This window comes from Lygodium microphyllum, chromosome 5, assembly GCF_053477565.2.
Source record: "Lygodium microphyllum isolate KBCC chromosome 5, Lygodium_microphyllum_v1.1.10, whole genome shotgun sequence".
In the NCBI taxonomy this organism is placed as follows: domain Eukaryota; kingdom Viridiplantae; phylum Streptophyta; class Polypodiopsida; order Schizaeales; family Lygodiaceae; genus Lygodium; species Lygodium microphyllum.
In genome coordinates, this window is record NC_141139.1 from 1978226 (window position 1) to 2004230 (window position 26005).

The 26005-nt window shown below is 41.7% G+C and overlaps 1 protein-coding gene across 4 annotated transcripts in view; it reads right to left on the reverse strand.

Moving 5' to 3' along the window:
- SIS3 (SUGAR-INSENSITIVE 3) overlaps positions 1–25765 on the reverse strand; it is a 48438-nt gene extending 22673 nt beyond the window's left edge. The window contains exons 1-5 of one of the 4 annotated variants that reach the window (XM_087677399.1): positions 25294–25765; positions 25172–25210; positions 25002–25084; positions 24850–24882; positions 24676–24749 (exon numbers count right to left, since the gene is read on the reverse strand). In XM_087677399.1, the coding sequence (XP_087533525.1) occupies positions 24676–24749; positions 24850–24861 (86 nt within the window). In that variant the 5' untranslated portion in view covers positions 24862–24882; positions 25002–25084; positions 25172–25210; positions 25294–25765. Of the gene's footprint in view, positions 1–24675; positions 24750–24849; positions 24917–25001; positions 25085–25171; positions 25211–25293 lie in introns of all 4 variants that reach the window. The other 3 variants (XM_087677397.1, XM_087677398.1, XM_087677396.1) reach the window with 3 other exon arrangements.
- Positions 25766–26005: the final 240 nt, after the last annotated feature.

The following is a 26005-nucleotide window of genomic DNA, read 5'->3' on the forward strand; positions in this document are numbered from 1 at the left end:
GAGCTACACACTAAGTATTGTACCCAAGAACATTGTGCATCTTGTTGGGATGTAAAGGTCCTTTATTCACCTCCGTGTATTTTACACGTGTATTGTTATGTTGTACATGTGAATGCACCCTTACGGGCCCCAAGTATAAATACATTTTATTCTTTGTGTACCAACACATTGTTGGTACACCCAAATCAGTTTGTCACTCTTACTCTCACTCACCTGCTCACTTCCTCTGCTGCAAATCTTCACGCTCCTGCTACCCGCGCACTCCAACAACCGGTATCAGAGCTTCAATTAAGGTGCTCGCGCTCCTCGGAGTCCGGGTGAGACATCTCCAGTGTTTCGCTTGCGCGAAATCAACAGGTCGTTTTTGACAGGCAACAGCAGATTCAGTCAGGTGACAGGTCGTTTTTGACTTGGCAGGCAGGGACAGGTCGTTTTTTGACCTGGCGGCAGCAAGACAGGTCCTTTTTGACACGCGACAGCAGATTCAGTCAGGCGACAAGTCGTTTTTGACCTGGTAGGCAAGGACAGGTCGTTTTTTTATCAGGCGGCAGCAGGACATGTCGTTTTTCATCAGGCGGCAGCAAGACAGGTCGTGTTTGATCAGGCGACAGGCTGGCGACAATTCGAACTTTGCTAATGTTTATGATCAGCTTTGCAATGGCCAAAGGCATGGACACTTTGTGTAAGGGATGGATTTTTTATGACGCATGGATAACTATGTGTCACAAAGCAGTTTAAGGCTTGGAGTTATCACTGAAAGTCATGCTCCTTCGTATGCAGGACATAGAGGTATTGATGCCACAGTCAAGGCAGTGGAGCATTTCTTTTATTGGCGAGTTTGAGGTATGATGTAGAACAATTTGTTAAACTTCTTCCAATTCTGACATTAAAAGTTTGATGGAAATCAAGCAATTTGATGGTCAGGCCTTTGATCTTTGGAAAGATCGTATGCATGGCATACTGTTCTTAAAGGATTGTGAGAATGCTTTGCAAAAGGATAAACCTGCACAAATGTCTGAGGCGGATTGGGCCAAAGTCAATAAAAAGGTTGTGGCTTATATAAAGATGGGTGTCACTGATGACATTTTGACAGACATTAAGGGTTTAGACACTGGTCATGCAATATGGGAGAAGTTGAAAACTACCTATAAGATCACCACACCTGTTAATCAGGTGCATTTAATGCGCAAATTGGTGAATATGCCGTTGGATGAGTCCAAGCCTGCAGCTGAGCACTTGAGTGCATTTACTGGCATTTTAAATCAGCTCAAGGATGCAAGTTTGGATTTTGATGATAAGTTGAGGGCGATCTTTTTGATCATGACATTGCCTAACTCTTGGGAGACTTTGGTTGTTTCTCTCAGTAATAACCCCAATCTCACATATGATGGTGTGAGGGGTTCGATCTTGAATGAAGAAATTAGACGTAAGTCTAGTGGAGAAGGCAGCAACTCAGCTTATAATGTTAGAGACAGGGCTGAAAAGAAAAATGCAAATGCTGGATAGAGAAGCAAGAGCAAGAGCAAAGGAAAAGAAAAGAGTGATGTTACATGCTATCAGTGTGGTCGGAAGGGACACAAGAAGCCTGATTGCAGGTATTACAAGAAGGAACAAGAGAGAAAGAAGAATGCAAGAGACAAAAAGAAGAAAGAGAAAAAGACAGATGCATCTGAGGCAAGCAAAGGCAAGGAAAAGGCCAATGTGGCCTCCAGTGTTGTCATAGAGGAGCTCTCGAATGCAGAGACTGATGTATTATGTGCAGTGGATTATGATGCCCTTGTATGTCACATCCAGAATATGCAGATCACCAAGGCTGATGTGATTGATGCACTTTTGTCAATTGATGATGGTGTCACTCAGACTTGGATTGTAGACTCTGGTACCTCTTTCCATGTGACTCCATGCTTGGAGTGCTTTGCTACTTTTGATGCAGCCTGTTATGGCAAGGTTTACCTTGGAAATAATCATGCTTGCAGCATTGATGGGATTAGCACCATACACTTGTCTTTGGATAATGGCCAAGAACTTGTGTTAAAAGATGTCAGATATGTGCCTGGCATCAAGAAGAGTTTACTATCTGTTGGACAACTTGACTTGCATGGTTACACCACACTGTTTGGTGGTGGTTTGTGGAAATTAAAAAGGGATTCCATGCTGATTGCTAAAGGAACCAAGAAGGGCACTTTGTATTGTCTGCATTGTAAAGCTTTGAATAGCAAGTTTCTTGCAGTTGCTGAAATTGGCTGTCATTTGGAGTTATGGCATAAGAGATTAGGCCATATGAGCCAGAAAGGACTTGATGTCCTTACCTCTCTGAAGAGGGTTGATGGAAAAGGCTCTAAACTTGATTTTTGTAATGACTGTCAGTTTGGAAAGCAAATGAAAATTTCCTTTTACTCTGGTGTCTCCCGTAAGTCAAATGTCTTGGACTTAGTGCATTCTGATGTATGTAGCATGCCTTTGAAATCGTTGGGTGGTGCTGCATACTTTGCCTCTTTTATTGATGATTGTTCCAGGAATATTTGGGTTTATTTGTTGAAAAAGAAAAGTGAAGTGTTTACTGTTTTTAAAACTTTTCATGCATTCGTGACCACTCAAACAGGTAGAAAGTTGAAATGCTTGAGAACTGATAATGGGGGTGAGTTCACATCTAATGAATTTAAGTCCTTTTGTGACTTGCATGGGATCAAGAGGGAGCTTACAGCCCCTTACAGCCCTTCTTCAAATGGTGTGGCTGAAAGATACAATAAGACCCTATGTGAGAGAGTGCGGTGCATGCTGTCCACTGTTAATCTCCCTCATGAATTTTGGGGAGAGGCACTTAAAACCGCGGTTCACATTTGCAACCGTTCTCCAAACAAGTCCTTAAATAATGGCATCCCTGAGGAGGTTTGGTCTGGCAAACCGGCCTCATATGACCATTTACCAATATTTGGTTGTGATGCTTTTGTGCATGTTAGAGATGAGCTGAGGAATAAACTTGACCCAAAATCCACCAAAGGCATTTTCATGGGCTATGGTGATGAGGGTGAATTTGGCTATAGAGTGTGGCTACCTCAGTCCAAGAAAATTGTTCGTAGCCGTAATGTTGTGTTTAATGAGGCAAAGTTGCTGAAAAGTACTTTAGCCTCTGATGAAGACATAAAAAAGGTCAAATTTCAGAATTCACAGCCACTTATTACTTTAAATGATGAGCCTCATGGTGTTGTACCATAGGCTGAAACTGATGATCAGCCGGTTATCTTTGAGCCAGATGATGATGGACAGCAAACAGAAGCACAAGGAGGTCATGGACAGCAAGATAGACTTGCTGATTATGAAAATGTAGGTGCTGGAAATGAAAATGAAGGTGCCGTACAGCATAAACAGCATGCTGAAAATGGCTTACAGCAGCCAATAAATGCTGAAAATAACATGCCTCCACATGTAGATCTGATTCCTGAGAATGTAGATCATTGGGTACGCAGGTCTACACGCCTAAGAAGGCAGCCACATAGGTATGACCCCTCTTTGCATTATGTGATGCTTACTGATGAGGGTGAGCCTCTGACATATAAAGAGGCTAAGTCATGCAAATTCAGCAATAAGTGGAAGCTAGCTATGCAGGAAGAGATTAAATCTATGTATGCTAATGATACTTGGGATCTTGTGTCGTTGCCCAAAGGAAGAAAGCCTCTTCCAAACAAATGGGTTTACAAAGTAAAGACAGTTGATGGGAAACCCAAGTACAAGGCAAGATTGGTTGCCAAAGGGTATGCACAGAAGGAAGGGATTGACTTCCAGGAGGTCTTCTCACCTGTCGTGAAGATGACCACACTACGTGTGCTTTTTGCTCTCACTGCTGTATTGGATTTAGAGCTGTACCAAATGGATGTGAAAACAGCTTTTCTGCACGGTGACATTCATAAGGAGATCTACATGAAACAGCCCAAGGGTTTTGTAGTTCCTGGAAAAGAGCAGTTGGTATGTAAACTAAAACGCAGCTTATATGGGCTGAAACAAGCACCACAGCAGTGGTACAAAAAGTTTGACACTTTTATGCTCTCTCATGGGTTTACATGCAGCCATGCAGATCATTGTTTGTATATGAAAAAGGATACAAATGGCAGCCCTATCATACTTGTATTATATGTGGATGATATGTTGCTAGCTGGGAAGAGAAAGACTAGCTTGGATGCCCTCAAAGATCAGCTGAAATCAGCTTTTTCCATGAAAGATTTGGGGAATGCAAAGCATATATTGGGCATGAGGATTCGTAGGGATAGAACGCAGAAATTGCTGTTCTTATCTCAAGAAAAGTACATTGAAAAGGTACTGGACAGATTTAACATGGCTGAAGCTAAGCCTCTCGGAATACCCTTACCTCCATACCTTAAGCTTAGTAAAGCCAACAGCCCAAAAGATGACATGGAAGCCAATGCTATGAAGGGAGTCCCTTATGCATCAGCTTGTGGCTCTCTTATGTATGCTATGGTGGCTACTCGTCCAGACATTGCTCATGTAGTGGGAGTTGTCAGCAAGTTTATGTCAAATCCTGGCAAACCACATTGGGAGGCTGTCAAGTGCATTCTTAGATATTTGAAGGGTACACAAAGAAAGTGTATTTGCTATGGTCAGGGTGCACTTAATCTGCAGGGTTATTGTGATGCAGACATGACAGGTAACTTAGACACTCGCAGGTCCACTAGCGGGTATGTCTTTACAGTTGCTAGAGGGGCCGTCTCTTGGTGCTCCAGGTTGCAAAACATCGTAGCACTGAGTACTACTGAAGCTGAATACATATCAGCTATTGAAGCGTCTAAGGACGCTATATGGTTAAGCAGACTCGCAGAGGATCTCGGCATGTCTATGAGTACTCCAGTGTTGGGATGTAATAGCCAGAATGCTGTGTATCTGGCTAAGAATGCCATGTATCATTCACGCACAAAGCATATTGATGTGAGATATCACTTTATCAGACAAATTCTGAAAGATGGTTTAATCACATTGACCAAGATCAAAACATAGGACAACCCTGCAGATGTTCTCACTAAAAGTCTAGGCAAGGCTCAGCATGAGCATTGCATACGACTAGTGGGAGTTGGTTAAAGGTTCACTCTGGACCTTTAAGTGGGAGGTTGTTGGGATGTAAAGGTCCTTTATTCACCTCCGTGTATTTTACACGTGTATTGTTATGTTGTACATGTGAATGCACCCTTACGGGCCCTAAGTATAAATACATTTTATTCTTTGTGTACCAACACATTGTTGGTACACCCAAATCAGTTCGTCACTCTTACTCTCACTCACCTGCTCACTTCCTCTCCTGCAAATCTTCACGCTTCCGCTACCCGCGCACTCCAACACATCTCTCTCTTTGACTCTCACTCTCTACTCTTGCTCACGTTTTGCTCTCTACCTAACATTTTCATTACCGGACATTGCATCACCACTGTGCATCACTCACTTCAAACTGGTATCAAAGCACACAAGCTGTGCACGCTTTCCTAAGCCAGTGACGGGTGTCAGACGAGCAGGAGCTTCAAATCCCAGATATGGAACAGCAATTGGCAAGTCACAAGTTGCAGGAGACGTGTTTGACTCGACCAGGCTCAGGCCACACATTGCAGAGAAAACCCTGCAGACGACACGCTGCAAATGACTTGCGACTAGATGAACCAAGAATCTACGTGACCAACCAGGCGACACACAACCGGGTTCACCAACCAGGCAACACACAACCGGGTTCACCAACCAGCGAGACGGCAACTGACGACACAACCGCTAGGCTGACGAGGACCAACGGCCAGGATCAAACGCCATAAACATGGCACGCAAGGCGAGGCGACGACGAGCAGAGGCCAACATCCTTTTTTTTGGAAAAATCTTTTTTTTTCCTTCTTCATCGAGCGTTCACACACAGAGGCACAAAGCCAAATTTTCCCCAAGAAAATTGGGGCTTTTCTCGGATTTGGGAACTTTAACGCAAAAGTGGACAATCTAACTTAGAAATTGCGAAATCAATGCACAATTGCTTGTGAAATTTTGTGGTTTTTTCACATTTTAGTGAAATCTCTTCAATTTCAGTGAAATTTATGCACACCGGATCCGAAAAAATTTGGGGATTTGTCCACATTTGATACGAGCAAGACACAACACTGATATTTGTCTAAGAAATTGCAGAGATTTGTTACATTTGGCATTTGACATCGGGACTTTTCATGTACATGCAAGAAATTGGGCTGAAATGTACCCAATTTCTCGACATTGATGCACATTGAACACCGCACAAATTGGGGCTTTTCTTGTTTGGGCAAAATTTCTACACCATTTGATCATTTTATGTACATGTGGGTTTAATTCCATCCAATTTGGACATCTAGCACTTGGAATAATTTGGGGTTTTGCTAAAATTGCTCTATTTTGGCAAAATTAGCATATTCTATGCATGTCAGAGATAGTCCAGATGTATGGTTGATGCTTTCTAAGTTTCCCTTCATCTTTTCCTTCAAATTCAAATTTTTCTTCGGAAGGTCAATTTGAAGTCGATGATTCATCTCATTCGACTTTTCCATCTCGCTCCTCATTTCAATTTCAAACAGTTTATGCTCAAAAGGAATCGATTAATTTAAATGTATTCCTATCAACACCTAATTTTCCATTCCCACTCAAACTTTTCTTCCGCTGCATCTTCATTTCATACACCACTAGTAACATCTCACATCACATTAGCAAGTTCACCAAACATAGGCATATCTTTAGGACCTTTTCAAGTGGTGCAAATGCACTAACAAGGGAGACTCAACCTCCGTTTCACACACTTCCAAGCTTTACACGTGGAATACCCTCCCAAGCTTTCCCAAGTGTGGATCAATCAGTACCACAGTTCATGCAAATAGCATTACATAGTGGACCAACTAGTTATCTCCCTGTATCTAAGCCTATAGTTGGACAAGGTTATCAAGTCCCAATGCCTCCTCAAGTGGCACTTTTTGGTGCCATCACAGCATATTCATGCCTACCCATCACCTTACTACCCTTCTTATCCGCCACCTCATAGTTCTTCCTCATTAGTAAGCATGCATTTACTGACAAGACTTGTTTCAATGAATCAAACTACACTACTTGGCCACACCCGATGAGGCATGTCCTAGGCTCACAAAACTTGTAGGATATCGTCCAAGGGCTGAAACCCCAGTTGATGCAAGCATTACGCCTAGAGCTTCATTCACAACTACAACATTTGGACCTTGCATCAAAGTGGAGGGAACACTTGACTCACTACTATGCAGCTCGAGATAGGACCCATCGTATAAATTAGACCATGATCCCCAAGAGATTAGGATTATAGACTAAGACAACCTTAAGGTCAAGCTGGCTGAATATCAGCATTTACTTGCCAAGATCTCCACTACAAGGGCTCCTAAATCCCCTGATGACCAAGCCACATTGTTCCTTAACAAGATCCCTAAGAAATATTTCAATTTCATGCAACAAGTGATTGCATAGCCAACCACATCCAAGTTCTATGAGTTTGAATGTCAACTACTATGTTATGCTCGGCTCTTCGATCAATTCCATAGTATATCCTCCTTACACGACACATCTTCACCTGTTTGAATTGTGGATAGTGGAGCCACCTATCGCATGAATCCCATCCAAGACATTTTTGTCTCCCAAGCGCTTCCTAAGAATATTTGGTGTGCGAACAACTCCTCAATCAAGATCCATCATCTAGGTCACATTAAGTTTGATATTGGTAAGGGCCGAGAGCTCACTTTGCTGGACCATGCGTATCAAGTCCCCTCACTTGGGGTGAACCTTTTATCCGTTCAGTAAAGTTTTCTTTAATGCAACCACAATCGAGCTCATACACTCTCTGACTAGTTTAATAATTACTCACAATGAGACACAACCTAGTAGCCTCTATGTAATGACTTGATTCCTTTTCCAACTAACTGTCAAGAACTCTATTTTTCACCATTTCTAAGCTTCAACCACCACACAAGAGGCTACAAGCAATGAGCATATCTAACATTGCTTCATGCACCTTGGGTATGACTTGCTCTATGAGTTGTCACACTATTAGATGGTTGAGGGCCTTCCCTACTCGAACCTGTCCAAGGATGTCCATCACGCTTGTTCACTTGAAAAGCAACATTGCACACCATTCCCTCAACAAACCACACATAGAGCTAAGGAGCCCCTTAGATTGATTCACATTGATCTTTGTGGTCCAACATCCACTACCACCCTTAATGGCACATTGTACTTTTTTTTTTTTTTTGTGGATGAGTGTTTGAGATATATGTGGGTATACTTCTTAAAACTTAGATTTTGAAGGGAAGAGAGTACGCAATGGAGTGCGAGATAGAGGCACGAGCAACAGAGTTGAGAGTTAGAGAGAGTGAACGCAAAGATAGGTGTATCAAATTGTGATGGTACACAAAGAATGAAAGACTGTATTTATATGTTAGGGTACAATAAGAGTGTGTTCACACCCATATGACTATATACACGGAGACGAAGGGACTTTACACCCAACAACCTCCCACTTAAAGGCCTGAAGTGGTACCTTTAAGCTAACCAACTCCCACTAAACGAATGCAATGCTCATGTTGAGCCTTTGCAAAACACTTAGTGAGAACATTTGCAGGGTAATCTTGGGTTTTGACCTTACTCAGTGTGACAAGACCATCATCCAAGACCTGTCGAATGAAGCGGTACCGAACATCTATGTGTTTGGTACGTGCATGGAACATGGCATTCTTAGCCAGATATACTACACTCTACCTATCACAAACAAGCACTAAAGTACATGAAGAAAAACCAAAATCCTTGACCATACGGCTAAGCCAAATACCTTCCTTAGAGGCTTCTGTGGCTTAAATATATTCAGCTTCTGTAGTACTCAATGCCACAATTTTGAACACCAAGAGATAGCCCCACCAGTCAAAGTAAAAACATACCCACTAGTAGATTTCCTAGTGTCAAGATCTCTTGCCATGTCCGAACCACAAAATCCCTGCAACTCTAGTATACCCTTTCCATAGCATATACACTATTCTTGTGTACCTTTCAAGTATCTAAAGATACATTTCACTACTTCCCAATGTAGCTTGCCAAGGTTAGACATGAATCTACTAGCAACTCCCCACTGCATGAGCAATGTCAGAGCGAGCTACAACCATGGCATACATCAAAGATCTACAAGCTGATGCATAAGGTATACCCTTGATGGCACTAGCAGCTACATCATCCTTAGGGCAATCAGCTTTCCTAAGCTTTGTATGTGGACGTAAAGGCACACCAAGAGGCTTAGCATCAGCCATATTAAACCTATCAAGTACTTTGTTGATATACTTATCCTGTGAGAGAAACAACAAACACTGCCCTCTATCTCTTTTAATGCACATGCCCCAAATGTGTTCAACTACCCCCAAATCTTTCATGGAGAAGGCTGAACTCAGCTGCCTTTTTAGAGCATTCAAAGCACTCTTATGCTATCCTGCAATCAGCATGTCATCCACATATAAAACCAACACAATAAGGCTTCCATCATCAACCTTTTTAGTGTATAAGCAGTGATCTGCATGACTGCATTTAAATCCAAGGCTGAGCATAAAGGTATCAAATTTTTTGTACCATTGTCTAGGGGCTTGTTTCAGCCCATATAGGCTGCGTTTCAACTTACAAACCAAATGCTATTTTCCTGGAATAGCAAATCCTTCTGGATGCTTCTTGTACATCTCTTCATCCAAGCCACCATGAAGAAAAGCAATCTTCACATCCATCTGATCCAACTCTAAATCCAAAGATGCAGTGAGAGCAAACAAAGCACGGAACGTAGTCATCCACCACTGGTAAACAGACCTCCGGAAGTCTATGCCTTCCTTTTGTGTATAGCCCTTAGAAACCAATCATGCCTTGTACTTGGGCTTCCCATCAATACATTTCACTTTGTAGACCCATTTATTAGGAATAGCTTTCCTATCCTTGGGCAAAGGTACAAGCTCCCATGTGTTATTTGCATATAGAGACTTCATCTCTTCCTACATAGCAAGCTCCCACTTTCTCTTGTTTTCACATGACTGTGCCTCTTTAAATGTCTGAGGCTCACCCTCATCAATCAACAAAATGCAATCCAAAGATGGCTAAAACCTCTGTGGCTGCCTTCTGACACATGTAGACCTTCTTACCCAATGATCTGTATTATCAAGCAGTGGGTCTACATCCTGAGGAATGTGCACACCATCACTAGGTGGCTGATTTTCAGCATTATCTTGCTGCTGTAATCTGTTTTCAGCATGTTTTTCTTGCTGTCCTATTTCAACTTGTGCATCTGCGTGCTATCCATGATCTTCTGGTTGTAGCACAATAGGTTGCTGCTCATTTTCAGTATCAAAAGGGATAGAACTTTCAGCTAATGGCTGCTGAATGGCTAGCTGTTCATGCTGAAATTTGATCTTCTCTTGTCAAGATCACCATGTGTTGCATTTTTCAATAACTTTTTTTCATTAAATACTACATCTCGGCTGCGTGCTATCTTCTTGCCCTGAGGAAGCCAAACTCTATAACCCATCGCTCCCTCATCTCCATATCCCATGAAGATGTCCTTGATGGATTTCATGTCCAGTTTGGTCCTCTATTCTACAGGTACATGCACAAAGGCATCACAACCAAAGACACGCAAATGGTCATATGAAGCAGATTTACCAGACCAAACCTCTTCAGGAATGTCATTTTCCAATGCACGATTGGGAGAGTGATTGCATACATGACCTGCAGTTTTAAGAGCCTCTCCCCAAAACTGTTGCGGGAGATTAGCTGTGGACAGCATGCATCTGACTCTCTCACAAAGTGTGCAATTATATCTTTCAACCACACCATTTGATGCAGGATTATAAGGGGTTGTCAACTCTCTCTTAATGCCATGCATCTCACAAAACTTCTTAAATTCATTTGAGACATACTCACTGCCATTATCTGTTCTTATGGCTTTCCACTTAAGCCCTTTCAATGTGGTAACAAGAGCATGAAACTTTTTAAAAGCATCCCAACACTTCCTTTTTGCTCTTAAGTGTATACACCCATGACTTTCTACTGAAATCATCAATGAAAGCAACAAAGTATCGTACACCCCCATACGAATTTTGCTCTTAAGTGTATACACCCATGACTTTCTACTGAAATCATCAATGAAAGCAACAAAGTATCGTACACCCCCATACAAATTAACAAGCATAGTGCACACATCAAAGTGTACTAATTCAAGAGCATTAGACTTCTTAACGACACCAGAGTAATAAGGAGACTTCATGTGTTTTCCATATAAGCAATCATTACAAAATTCGAGACCATAGCCTTTCACATCAATCCTCCCTAAAGAGGAGAGAACTTGAAGACCTTTCTCGCTCATAAGACCAAGTCTTTTGTGCCAAAGCTCCATTTGTGAATGGACTTCAGCCACAGCAAGAACTTGCCAAGTAATGCTTTACAAAGCAAGTAATATAAAGTCCCCCTTTTGCTGCCTTTAACAATCAGCATAGAGCCCTTATAGACCTTCCAAGATCCACCACCAAATGTAGTAAAATACCCTCTAGCATCAAGCTCCCCAACTGATAGTAGACTTTTCTTTATGCCAGGTACAAATTTGGCATCTTGCAAAATCAGCTCTTGGCTTTTCAAGGGCCAAGCCAATGGTGCCAACACCCTCTATCTCACATGCATAATTATTACCCAAGTAAACCTTGCCTAGGCAACCTGCAGTGTATTCAGAAAATGACTCCAAAGAGAGGGTAACATGAAAAGAGACACCACTGTCCACTATCCATGATTGTGACAACCCATCATGAGCTGAAAGTAAAGCATCAATTACATCCTTTTTGGTAATGTGCATATCACCTTTTGCCGCATAACATTTACATTAGTGCATGAGGCTGCAACAAGTACCTCTTCAGTGTTAGGAAGCTCTTCAATAACCACACTAGATGCAACATTTGCCTTTGCAACTTCTTTTGAGGAAGAGTTGTCATCATCTTTCTTATCATCCTTCTTTTTCTACCCTGTTGTTTCTTTCCTTCTTGCTCTTTCTTGAAGTACCGGTGATCGGGCTTTTTATGCCCTTTATGCCCACACTAATAGCATGTGACATCCTACTGTTTGCCCTTGCTTTTGCTTCTACTTTTGCCTTCACTAGCTGCATTTCCCCTCTTTTCAAACCTGTCTCTTACATGGTAAGCTAAGCCACCGCTTTCACCACTAGACTTTCTTCTGATTTCTTCATTAAGAATTAAACTTCTAACACCATCAAAAGTCAAAGCGGAGTTGTTGCTAAGTGACGCAACCAAAGATTCCCAGCTGTCAAGCAAAGTCATCAATCAGAAAATAGCTTTCAATTTATCATCGAAAGCCGCCAAACCAAAGTCTTGCAATTGACTCAAAACCCCTATGAAAGCACTCAAATACTCAGATGCTGGCTTAGACTCATCCAACTCCATGTTCACAAGTTTACGCATAAGATGCACTTGATTCACATGAGTTGTATTTTCATAAGTGTCCTTAAGCTTTTTCCATATAGCACAACCTGTATCAAGACGCTTGATGTCTATAAGTACATCATCAGACACTGCCATCTTAATGTATGCAATGGCCTTCTTGTTAAGTCTAGCCCAATCCACATCTGTCATAGTTGCAGGCTTAGTCTCCAAAAGAGCATCTTCACAATCCTTGAGAAACAAAATGCCTTGCATCCTATCCTTCCACAAGTCAAAGCCAGTGCCATCAAGCCTCTTGATTTCAAAGAGGGATTTAGTGTCATTGCTACTAGAAGCATTTGCAGCCATTTTTCAGCAATACACCAGAAATTCAATACTGCAATTTATGATAGCAAAAATGAGCTGAATATTCAGCTGACTTCAGCCCTATTTTTCAGCAAATAATAGCAAGATTCTGTCCAAGTACATGTACAGCAGTAGAACGAACAACTTTCAATAGTATGACTGCAATTTCAGCATACATTAAATGCATACATCACTGCCAAGTAACTCCCAATTTAGCAATATCACCAAAAATACATCTGCAACAATCCCAGATCTGCAAATGATCACTAAGACTGCTGCAACATGAATAATCAGCAATACATCAACTCAATGGGAGCTGCCCAACATGTGTACACCATACATATGTGCTTGTGCCAACTTCTAATACACAAAACACCAAGAAATCTCTGCAATTTCTCCAAAATCGCACAAGCGAGAGCTAAAAATGCTCAAATTACTCTGCTCATGGCAACAAGATTGCTTCAACAATATTCCCAAAGTGCATTTCACGCATCAACTTTGCCAAAATCCATAGATTTCAGCAAAAGCCCCAAAATTTTCACTATCAAATCTGCCCCAATTGCATTAATACATGTTCCCGAGAGCATAAAACGGGCAAATTTAGCAAAATTTTCCAAAAGCCCCAAAATTTCCGAGTCCAAGTGTGCACGAATGTCAGCCAATCTAACTCAGCTGAACAAAATTTCACCAATACAGCAAAAGCCCCAAATTTTATGGATCCAATGTTGAGAAATTTTACTCAAATCAGTAAAATATCACTAAATATGACGAAATCCCCAATTTAAACCTGCACAATGTCTGCAATTTCTCACGCAGATGCCTGAATTATGCATGAGCAGCACTAAATTTGGAAAAGCCCCAAAATTTCTGGGCATAAATCTGCACAAATCTGAGCACCGTCAGTGAGCAAGGGGCCTGCTTGCAAAAATTAATGAAGAGTTGACGAAAATTGCTGATAATGTGACGAAACGCCAGCCGTTGACCAACCACCTGTCCCGCGTGCCTGTCGCCTGCCGAATCTGCCTACGCCTGTCCTCGTGAGCTGTCGCCTGCTGTTCATGACAGCGCCTGCTGTCGCTGACCTGCTGGAATTGGCGAAAACTGCTGCGCTGACCAGAATCAGCTGTCGCCTGCAAAAACGAGACTGTACGAGCTGTCGCCTGGCTGGGAACTGTTGACTGTCTGTCCTGGCAACACACATGTCAAAACAGTGACAACTTGACCTGTATTGGCCTGCAAAGGCTGTGCTCCCGCTGACCAGCAGAGATTGAGACTTGCTGATTTCTCGCGAGCAAAGCGCTGGCGATGTCTCGCATGGGCTCTGGGAAGCACGCACACCTTAGCTGCAGCTCCGATACCAATTCGAAGGGGGGAGAGTGCGCAATGGAGTGCGAGATAGGGGCGTGAGGAGCAGAGTTCAGAGTTAGAGAGAGTGAACGCAGAGATAGGTGTACCAGATTGTGATGGTACACAAAGAATGAAAGAATGTATTTATATGTTAGGGTGCAATAAGGGTGTGTTCACACCCGTATGACTATATACACGGAGACAAAGGGACTTTACACCCAACAGATTTGATGCCTTCACATACTTTTCTACTTGGGTGCACTTTGTACAAAATCAAACTAGTCATCATATAGAACCATGAGGAGAGATAACAATGGCGAATTTACCTCCCATGATTTTTTGAGTTCCTGCATGAGCACAGCATCTTTCATCAACTTATCCCTAGCAACTCCCCCTCTCAAAATGGAGTCGTAGGGCATAGGAGGCGGACTGTGATAAACATGGCACACTCTATGTTGTCCGCAACAATAATTTCATGGGCACATGGGCACCTATGGATTGAGATTGTTAACACATCAATTGTATATCCTCAATTGGTGCCCAACTGCAACTGTCCCTTAGAAGAGTCCTTCGAGGCATTCATTGGCACTTACCCTCTCATCTCCCACTTCAAAGTATTCACATGTCATGCTTACACACACGCTCCTAATGATAAGATAAAAAAACTCAATCCCCAAGCTAATCTTCTTTAGGTGTCATACTTGTGAGAGTGCACAGCGGAAAGCAAACACGAACACAAAGACAAAGGAACAAAGAGAGACTGCAAGAAAAAAAGAAAGAAAGGAACAAATGCTAAATACAAAAGGAGGACTAATCAATCCTTGCATGCAGCCCACAACATTAGTGAGGGCACCAAATCAAGTTGATGATGACGACAGCATTGAAGACAAAGGAGAGTCCGAAGTCGGAGTGTACACCTGCAAACCTGCAACAAGGGAAGGATGGGAGATGATCTACCAAGTGCGTGGAGGGTGGCTATATAAATAACCAAACACTCGTAAATCTCGCCAATCTGCTATCTCGGCCCTAAAAATGGGCTAACCAGCATTTAATGTTGGAAAAATGTCAAATATGCATGGAAAAATCCCAACAAATGTAGACAATGTCCGACAAGTGAAGGCAAATTGATGTATGCAAAAACTACCCAAGAAATGCACACAAAATCCCAACTGAAGGAGACAATGCACACTAAAAGGCAATTAACAATTCTGCTCTCTTGCCAACATGTTGCAATAACAATTCTGATAGAAGAATCCTCAATACAAACAGTCTACTCAATGAAGACAACTCGGGTACCAAGCTAAGGCCATAAACAAATAGGTGTGGCTCAAGTCCGGAGCATAAAGGGCCCATGTAAGGGAGTTGGATGCGTGGTCAAGAAATAAAGGCAAAGTGCCAACACAACTAACAGGCACCGAAACAATGTCACTGACGATGATGGAACCCTCAAAAGGACATAGATCCTACAACAAATCGCCTTGTGGAGTCATATGACTAGAAGCTCCACTATCAACCAAGCCAAGGTGTCATGACATGTATTTTTGAAACCTCACTTAACATGTGGATTAATTTTTTTATCACATGGTTAAGTAAATGTTGCACATGTGAGGTGTAATCGAGGTTAGGGTAAATTAACAAGCCCGTGACTCGTGAAAATCACGGCATGTCAAAGGCAAAAGTTGCTATAAGTTATGTTGCATAGATACTTGGTGGTATCTAGTACCAATTGTTGCCCTAGGTCATTCATTTGGCCATAAGTGCTTGTTGGGGACACTAGAGAGGTGGCGTTTAATAGTACCTAACGCCAATCTAACAATCAACGATGGTGCAAACACAACTAAGAATGAAAATTGCCTGGTCAATTTAATTATTGGCCAATCTTATTATTTTTTTGAGCACCAAAATAATTATTAGATTAATTTTCCGTATTTAAAGACTGAAAATCAATATTTAATAGATTGGATAATGCTGAAAATGAGATTAGAAGGCTGCCACTAGGCAAAACTTCCCCATGCAAGTGGAAAAAACGTTTTTAGGAGCTTGTAGAGTCTATTCCAACCATTGTGAGAGAGAAGGAGGCTATTGGAAAGCAAGGAGAGGTTGATGTGATTTGCAACCACCAAGGATCAGTCCTACAACATGTGACAAAAGTTTAGAGCCCCCCAAGAGAAAGTGACAACAGCCCAAGGTCCTTCTAGTACAGATGATAGCATATAGGATGGGGCAGTAGTCTGTTTAGTGGTCCTAAGCTGTAGGTGACAGCTTCCATGGCTATTTGACAAGGCAAAAGCAGTAAATATCTGGATTTCTTCAGTTCTTCGTGAAGAAAGTCTGAATTTTCTCTCTTCTCAGCATTCTCTCTCATCTCCCAACCTTTCTACAATCTTGCTCCTAAGATTACAACATTGAGATTACCAAAGGCTAAGAAATTTCAGATTCTCTGCTGTAAACCCTAATCTACAGCAGATATTAGGATTTAGCAACAGCCTTGGAAAGCATGCCAAATATTGGAAGCCCCAAGACTTGGATTCAACAGGGCTAGAGCTATCCTCCGTTAAATTCAAGTGGAGGGACTAGCAAATCAATGACTTTGGAGCATTTTCCATCTCCATCAAAGTGGGTGAATGCCAATTGACTATCCGAATCAAGGGGCAAATCAAATTGAAGACTTGCTCGTCATTTTTTACAAGAAGGGGAGTTGGAATACCGAAATGGATTGGAAAAATCCCATTGTACGGGCATTTTCCATCTCCATCAAAACAGATGAAGGCCAATTGACTACCCAAATCAAGAGTCAAATCAAATTGAAGACTTGCTCGCCATTTTTAATAGCAAGGGGAGTTGGAATACCAAAATGGATTGGGAAAATCCCATTGTACATCAACTTTTTCTTCAATTAAGTTTAAAAAGTACCATAAGGGGCACCAGTTTTGGAGCCAACAAGGTGTCCATTGTTCAAGATTGTGAATTAATTTGCATTTCTCAGTTTTATAATAAACATTGTTGTTGTAACTAAGTTGTAATCAAAGAATTACCACCCATCCACAGAAGGAAGGCTGGTTTCACCAAGGCATCTCAAAAGACAAAGCAACCACTGAAAAAGGCTCCTTCAAATCAGCAATATGAAGAAACACTGACTCATGGGTAACTACTAGAGTAAAGGTAGAAGGCTCGAATGTTTTAGCTCCATCCTTCATTTCCGAACAAAGGTGAGGGTACTTCTTTCAACATTTCTTCTCTAGCTGTGTCCGCTCCCCGAAATATGGGCATTTAGAATTCTCCAAGTTATTGGAGTCGAAGCCTAAAGAACTCTCTTGTCATTTAGTCTTTGACTTCCGTTTCTTCTTCTTCCCCCCTCCCGAACCTACAACAAAAGCTTTGGTGAAGGTGAATCCATTAGCAACCTCTTTGGCACGCTCGTCATACTTCAAAACAAGTTGGGCAAGCTCCTCCCATAAAAGCTTCTCTCGTGTCCTCGATGTAAGAAGGCTAGTGTAGAAGACATCAAACTAGGGAGATGACAACAAAGTCGAGAGAATCATCGCCATATCCTCAGAAGAGATCATCCTGCCAAGGGATGCAAGCTCATCCCTCAAATCCTCCGATTGTTTGATATGATCCTTCTTGGAAAGAGAATCATCGACAGTGAGCATGCGTAATTTCTTTCTAGAGAGTAATCCACTAGGCAAATGTCTTCTGATGGTACAAAGAAGCTAGCTTTGTCCACACTTTCGTTGCTTTCCACAATCTATGCACATGCACTACAACAAAATCTTGTAAGCTCATAAAGAGAAAAGATCGAGTTCTAGAGTTAGGCCAATCCCATTGGGCCATAGGATCCATCGATGATCCATCGGTGGGATCCTCCATTGGACAAGGAATAGGGTGGGTAACAAACTCCCAAAGATCAAAGCTATCAAGGATACACTCCACTTTGCACAACCAAAGCAAGTATTTTAAACCATCAAGTTGTTCTTCTTTGGGTAAAGAAGGGAGTACATGCACCTATATAGAGGGTGCCATGGATGGTACCCTCTATATAGAGGGTGCCATGGATGGTACCCTCTATATAGAGGGTGCCATGGATGGTACTTAGTGGTCACCAGAGCCTTCTAAGAAACATGGAGAGAACAGCAAGAAGAAGAATCCCATACAAACAGGCTACGTGTCCTCCGATCTTCACGATCTACATGATAATCTTCACAGTAATCTTGTTGTTGGTTGGAGGAGTATTGAGAATGCTCCTCATATGTCCAATATATTTCAAAAGGGGTTAGCTGCATCTTATTATATATTGAGGATTAACTTATCATTGGCTTAGATTTTGCTACCATGCCAAATATTAAGGCCCAACTTAGTTCTACCTTTGAGATGATTGATCTTGGTCAGATGTCTTACTTTTTTGGGGTGGAGCTAGTTGAATCTCAAGGTTCAATGTTTGTCTCTCAGAAAGAAGTATGCATTTCAACCAGTTGAATAATTTTGAACTGATCAAGCATGGCATGCGGCCATGCCTCTAGATCCCTTGTCAAACTAACTATGGATTCTCATGGTTAGCCTTTCAAGAGCACACCAATAGATCTATTGTAGGAAAATTACTCTCATTGATTCACACTAGGCCAGATTTAGCTTACACAATATCTTTGCTTAGTCTATATTTCAATGCACCTAAAATGCCACATTGGACTACTTGTTTGCATATGTTGAGATTTGTTCGGTATACCTATTCTTATAGACTAACTTATGGTCATGGTTTGGATATGCAAGATTATAACAATTTCGATTACATAGGAGATCTTCATACTCTAGATTCCCATGGTAGGTACATCTACTCTTCAAGGACGGCTCTCATTTCATGGTTAAGCCATAAACAAAAGACAATGGCTGCTTTTCTAATGCAAGGTATCGGAAACTCTATGATGGCACCACAAAGGCCGTACTTGAGAAGGTTGCTAGCAATACTTCATTTTCTATGTGCAACACCGACCGTCATCTTCTCTGCAATAAGAGTGCTATAGCACCAATAACCCTATCATCAATCAACGAACGAGGCACGTTGGCATACACTACCACTTCACTAAAGAGCAGGTTGAGTTAAACACCATCCACCTAGAGTTTGTAACATCATCAAATAATTTTTGTACATATTCAAACCAAGCCGGTCAACAAACCAATTCTACAATATCTTTTACTACAGATCAACATGGATGCTTCCTCCCCTTCTACTTCAAACTGATTGAAAAGAGGGAGGGATTCCCTCTAGCTTTCCCTTCCACGTTGAGTGGTGGTAGCCTTCTTCTCTTAGTAGTGATAGGATTTTGATTTTAAATTGCTTTATTGATACTATTATTCTTTGTACTATTATACCATCATCTGTATCATCAAGATGACTATGATTGTAAAAGGGCGATTGGGCAAGTGAACAATTCCCCTACAAGGACACTATTCGAGTTGCACCATTGCATAGCAATTTGTATGAGTACGATGATTTGCATTGCCCTTTGAATTACCCTATGCATTGGTACTCTATTCTTGTGAACATGCATCTATGCACATTTATCCCTTTTCAGTCAGAGAGTGGTATGCTCTAGATCCACCATATTCGCGACAACTTTCATGGAAATCTCCTTGCTTTTCTTACCACATACCTTTCTTTCTTCATCGGCACCCACAAATGGTTAAGATAGCTTTGTCCATTTTATAATATTTTGGGTCTAGCCGTTCTCTTTTGTTCTCTATAAAACAAAAACAATGATTTAAAATACTCAAAAACTTGTGTGTGTGTGTGTGTGTGTGTGTGTGTGTGTGTGTGTACCTTTGCAAGTCCCAATATGCCACTGACAACCGACAAGGAACCTTTGTCCGATACCTTGCCCTCTTTGGGTGATCATTTGGGCTCCCTTGGTAGCATAGCCATTGCCTCTATGGTCTTGGTAGGTCACTAGGCAACCAACAAGCACCCTTTGCCCGATGCCCTACCTACTTTGGGATGGGACTCCTTGGAGTTTAAAAAATTTTGGGCTTGAGGTATATTGGCAGTTCCTTCCTGGCTCTAATTTTGGGCTTGAGAGGGATGAGCTAAAAATGCAGTCAAAACATAATTACCTCTTAATCACAACCCCAAATACTAAACATTTATTTTAAAAAGGCGATCCTAGAGAGAGTTTGTGTCCCATAAGCCAAACACTAATTTGGGAGGACCCATCCATCTATAAATAGATAAATTGCCTACCACAGCCTTAATCTCGTCTTTGCATATTGTTGGTGCCAAAACTCCATTGTCCATACCTCGCACGAAGGATACTCAGTTTGAATTGCTGTCCATTACTGAATACAGTTGGCACCTGCTGTTTAGCCATTCCCAGATGTTGGCGACTGCTGTCAACTGCTGTCCCTCCTGCGTTTACTGCTGTCCGACCATTTGCTGCTGCTGCAGGGACTTCTCAGCCTGTCACCAGCTGCCAGGCGGCAGTTTTTTTTCTGTTTGCTGCACCAGACTGCCACCAAGAGTGACATGTCATCAGCCTTACTTGCATTTGCTGCTGTCACCCTGCTGCCACGTCATCAACAAGTCTGCATTTTGCTGATTCTGCCTGTCTGCCATGGATCCAGCCACACTTGAGCTATGTTTGCTCCTGCCAGACATTCAAGGAGGCTGTCTAATATGTTTCAAGATTTGTCAGAGCACAATGCACTCTCCAACTCATCCTCTCTAGTTGGTCCTAGAGACACGGGAGTTCAGGGGTCAGTATTTCACCTTTGCAGAGTGTGTTTGCTGCATTGAGCATCATACATATATTCGACATTCATCATTAATTCATTATCTTCTTCCATGTTCATTGTCTTTGAGTTACCCTAATTGTGTTCTTTATCGGTTTGTGCTTTGTTGTACGATTGTGTTCATTATCTATAGACAAGTATCAGTTTACACCCCCTATTAGAGAAAGAAACCCGATGTACATTCCATTCTTCCAATCTAATCCATCTACTTAGGTGGAACGTACTCAAGTTTCTACTTCCCTTCCTTCTTCTTTTGCTCCTACTTCTATGCAAGATTCTGGAATGGGTTGTGAAGAAGATAGATTTCAGTTTGTTGACTAAGGGATAAGTCTTGAAGAGGACCAATTTCTATATGTTAACACATATAGCGGTGGCAAGTAATTTTTTTTCTAGTTTTTCATCTTATTATTGGTTTGATGTTGGTGCATCTTCATCTTCACTTCCAAGTAAGTTCAATTTTTATCATTTAATTCACAAGATCAATCAAATGCATTCACTTTCATTCCATCTACACCACAATTTCACATTTGACACTTCGTACATAGACCATGTGATGCAAGTGGAGGCAACAACAAGCAATGTGTAGGCAATATGTTGAAGGCAATATCACTTCACCAAGAGCTTACTATTCTCCAAAGCTGGATGGCTTCCTCCTGATTCACAATCTCCCAACTTCCATGAGAGGTTGCCAATATGTGGCAATATATGGAGCGAAAGTTGAAGCAACTAGAACAATTGGTGGTTCCAACTCAACAAACAAGTTCTATACGAGGAGTTCACACTACAAGAAGGCAACTCCTTGAGAGAAGCAAAAGAAGCTCAAGGAAAAGAACAAGTGTTTCATGTGCAAGTAGATGGGATATATTGCTAAGAATTGCCATAAGAATCCGAACTCAAAGGACAACACTTCCAAGGCAAGAAACAAGACCATTAAACAGAGCCTCAACCTCTTCCATCGTGGTTACGACCCTTATGATAGGGTCCTTAAGAGACTCCTAAATGCTAAGGGAGGCTGCTCCAAGGGCAAGGCAATAGCCTACAGGAGAGGGATGATGATGGAGAACTTTGACACAATGTGAATGCTAGAATGAATGAACATGGGATAGTGAAGAATGGCCACGTCCTTATATAGGGGATTTTTGGGCATTTATCCTACTAGCAATGCCTTTTTATTGAAATAAATCTTTTTGGGGCTATTTTTGTGGTGCTATATTAGGACCAAATGCTTGACAATTTTGTATAATGATGTCATAAATGGCTCAAAGCCCCTAACATCTCAAATTCTACACTCCATTCCACTACAACATTTAGGAGAGAACTCTATCTTCTACCTCCATCCCACCCTCCCATTTTAAGTTTGGAACACTGGTGACTGATGTTATGGCTTCCTCTCCACAACGCTAGTGTGTGGCTTCATCTCCCCATGTTACAACACTAACCACTAGGTGCACCTATAGTAGCAAGCGAGGTCACTCTTACCACAACTTGTCATCAGCCTTCGCTCCCTAGACCACCAAAGCATATGCACCTTTGTGAAGAAACCCCTATGCCAATGTACCATTCTAGGTGATAGCATTCATTCTACGTTGGCCATTGGAGTACCATACTCAACACAATATGATGCCTATGCCACATGCTAAGTCCTTTCCAGCACATTGAAGCACTATCAGTAAGCCATTATCGCAGACATTTCCCACCTCTCTCTCTCTACACAAGGCAATAAGACACCTATGGTACACACTTAAGTCCTTTGAACAAATAGAGTCATTGAAAATAAGTCCGCATGGAGACCAGCACGAAACTACTATGGAGGTTTACCCACCTATTTTTTGATACAACAGCTTCCCTCACCGCAACCTCTAAATATGTAAATCCACTTCACCAAGAAAGTTCTTCTTGGATACTGTCAACTCTATAGGCCACTCCATTCATAGAAAGAAATCACCATAATTTGCTCCCCTACAAGACATTGCTATGGAGGTTCCCTCGCCTATCTTTTTAAAGTAAAATGGCTTCCCTCACCACGACCTTCAGATCTGTAGTCCTCTTCACTGAGAGACAATGACTATTGGATACCATTAGCTCTGTAGGCCACTCCATTCCACAATTTGCTCCCCTATGAGACAATGGTCATCGACTACTTAGCTCTACAAGAGATTCACATCCCTACTACCTTATATGACTCCACAAACATCAATTCAAACCCAAGCATCAAGGAGATCATTTGTGATACTCCTCCCTCCCAACTTGCTTCTACACAGCATCTAAAGGCCACCTTTGGTAGTTGCATGCACCCTGTTCAATAATTGTGCTAGCCATAGATACCTTCTTCGACTTTCTTGGTGAACAGACCTTCCCTCAACATCAACAAACATTTGTGCACCATGGTAAAGAGCCTTGGACTTAGTTCTCCTTCTTAGCATCAACCCCCAAGATCAATAGGTTCCACCTAGCCCAAAACCATGGGTTTTCAGCCATGCCTTGATGACAATGCCTACACATTTTCTCTGGCAAGGAGAAGGGGATAGCACCCTCCATTCCAAGTTCCAAGATAAGGCACACCTTTGTAGCTTTTCTTACTCAAAAAATCCACGCATCCCATCTTGGCAAGTTGGACAATCCACGCTTCATATGTCCCATCTACAAAAACCCACAGGTGTGTTCAACTTCATCATTGCAATAACAGCTCACTGCAACCTTAAAACTTGGAATATTTGGACAGCCCTGATTTTGTAGTCATTGATCATCGGCAATTGCTATTTGTTGACATTGTGTTTCAAACTTGGATTAACATCACCCATATTTGTCGTGACCACAAGGATAAGTTACGCATACCTTAGTTCACACTATAGAGCACAAGTGTTGTTTCTTGGTCGCATTATGAACCTTGGCCCTTTAAGTACCAAAATTGGCTTAGATATTTATTGTTACCATGTTGGATACTTTCTCCACCCCCCGTACATATTTGTATTTTAATGCTCTCACCACCCTACAAAAGGGGGCAGCCAAGGTATTCTACTGTCTTATCATTCTAAAAGGTACAACATTTATTTAACTAATAGGAGTCTTATCTTACCGAAAAAGTACATCATAAAAACAAAGCTCCAAGAAAAGCATCAATTGGGTGCTCATGTCCCAACTCAATAACATTGATATCTCTACCCAATGTAAGCTTAGCCTTTCTTTTTACATGCAAAAGCCTCCCTAGAAGTGCTACAATTGATTGAACATGCACAATGATATGGATTGGCAATGCCTTAAGTATAGTAGTACAAAACGGCTTTCATGTGAATTCCACGAGTCACTTGAAATTGTTCATATCCAAGTCCTATTATATATAGGTGAAGTAGCATTGGATATATAGATTATTGAGCTAGATACATTTAAACTCATCTTTGAACATGATTGACTAAATAAACATTTCAATTTGGGTATCAATATAGCTAAAGGTAAACATGTAATTACTGTGAAATTGCAATCACATACTCATATAAAGTAAAGCAATCAAACTTGGGAAAAATACGAAAAGTCATAATGTTGCCAGTAATCATCCAAATGCACCTGTGCCTCCTTAATGACTATGCTTGACTTGAGGATACTTTAGGAAAACCGTATGCTATGGTCTCACTTATGTGTTTAGACCTCGTATGTTTATAACTTAACAATGAACAAAACATTCACCAATACAAACAAAAATGCTGACCAGACGAAGAAAAATAGTACTTACGGCCCAAGTCCTGCTGCCAAACCATTGTCAACAAACATAAGAATACGAAAGAGAAAGATTGTCGCATAGTCAACCTGGATTGCAAGAACACATGCGGTAAGTCTTCTTGCAAATGCAAATATTACATGGCAGTTTGCATCGTTCAAAGTCAGACAAACATCTGATGGTTCTCACCACAATCCACATGCGAAGTGGATATGCACATGACTGGTATCGCTCCCAGTTGATGGAAACAACAATTCTGATCAATGGTTAAGGGACAACTATTTCTGAAATTTGAAAGAAAAAAAACGAAAGTACTTAACGATCAATAAGGTACTAATCACCAGTAAAAAGATGCTCGAAGTTCAAAGGCCAACTGTAGTGAACCAAAGATGCATGAAGCTGCCAGAGCTTGGTTTGCCTTCACCTATTAGCAATCATGTTTCACGAAACTACAAAGCACGTGGCAAAAGTAAACTCTAAGAAGAACACATCAAATTAAGAAGAAGGATACCCGCTGATGGCAAGCATGGAGAGAAAAAATGCATCGTACCTGCAAAAACCAACCATGAGCAGACCTAGTTATCGCACGGGCCTGAAAGCTAGAAACAACATTCGAAAGGAAAGCATGCATACCACTTGACATCGAATCTCATCAAACTCATGGTCAAAACTCAACCAAGCCACAATGCCAGGACATTATGGATGAAATCGACCAGGCGATGAGGTTGCGGCAGCTCCAATGCAGACGAAGATCATGCACCAAGAACCGAAACGGCGAAAGGTGAAATCTCTGCGCACCTTCCGACCTGTGAAACCCTAGCCAACAGCACTGTAGGAGAGCGATGGCAAATTTATGAGCGGGCGACCTGTAAGGACTTCACGTAAACTGCAAGCAAGTTGAAAAGGATCTTCGAATGGGAGATATGGCAGGAGCTGGCAAGGAAATGTCTCAAAAACCAAAAGCAGGACGTCTGGCCTGTGCCATGCTTTTACATTAGTTTAATCCAACCGGGGCCTGCTTCCACGGAGAATATAAGGCCGTGTGGGTAGCAACATGATTACAAAAACGGAGTAACCCTTGCAAAACGGGATGCTGGAAACCTCCCCTCACCTCCCCCACCAACCCAATATATGTATACTAGGCGCTCTGCGCCTAGGCTCGCAGACTCAATTTTTGCGTTCTTTGTGAGGGAGGTGGGGGGCTACCACGTGGCACCCGCCCCCACCTTTCCTTAACTAATAGTATAGATATATATATATATATACACACACACACACACACACACACACACAAACAAATAAACAAACAAACAAAAACTCTTTTTTACTTTTTAAAATGTAACTT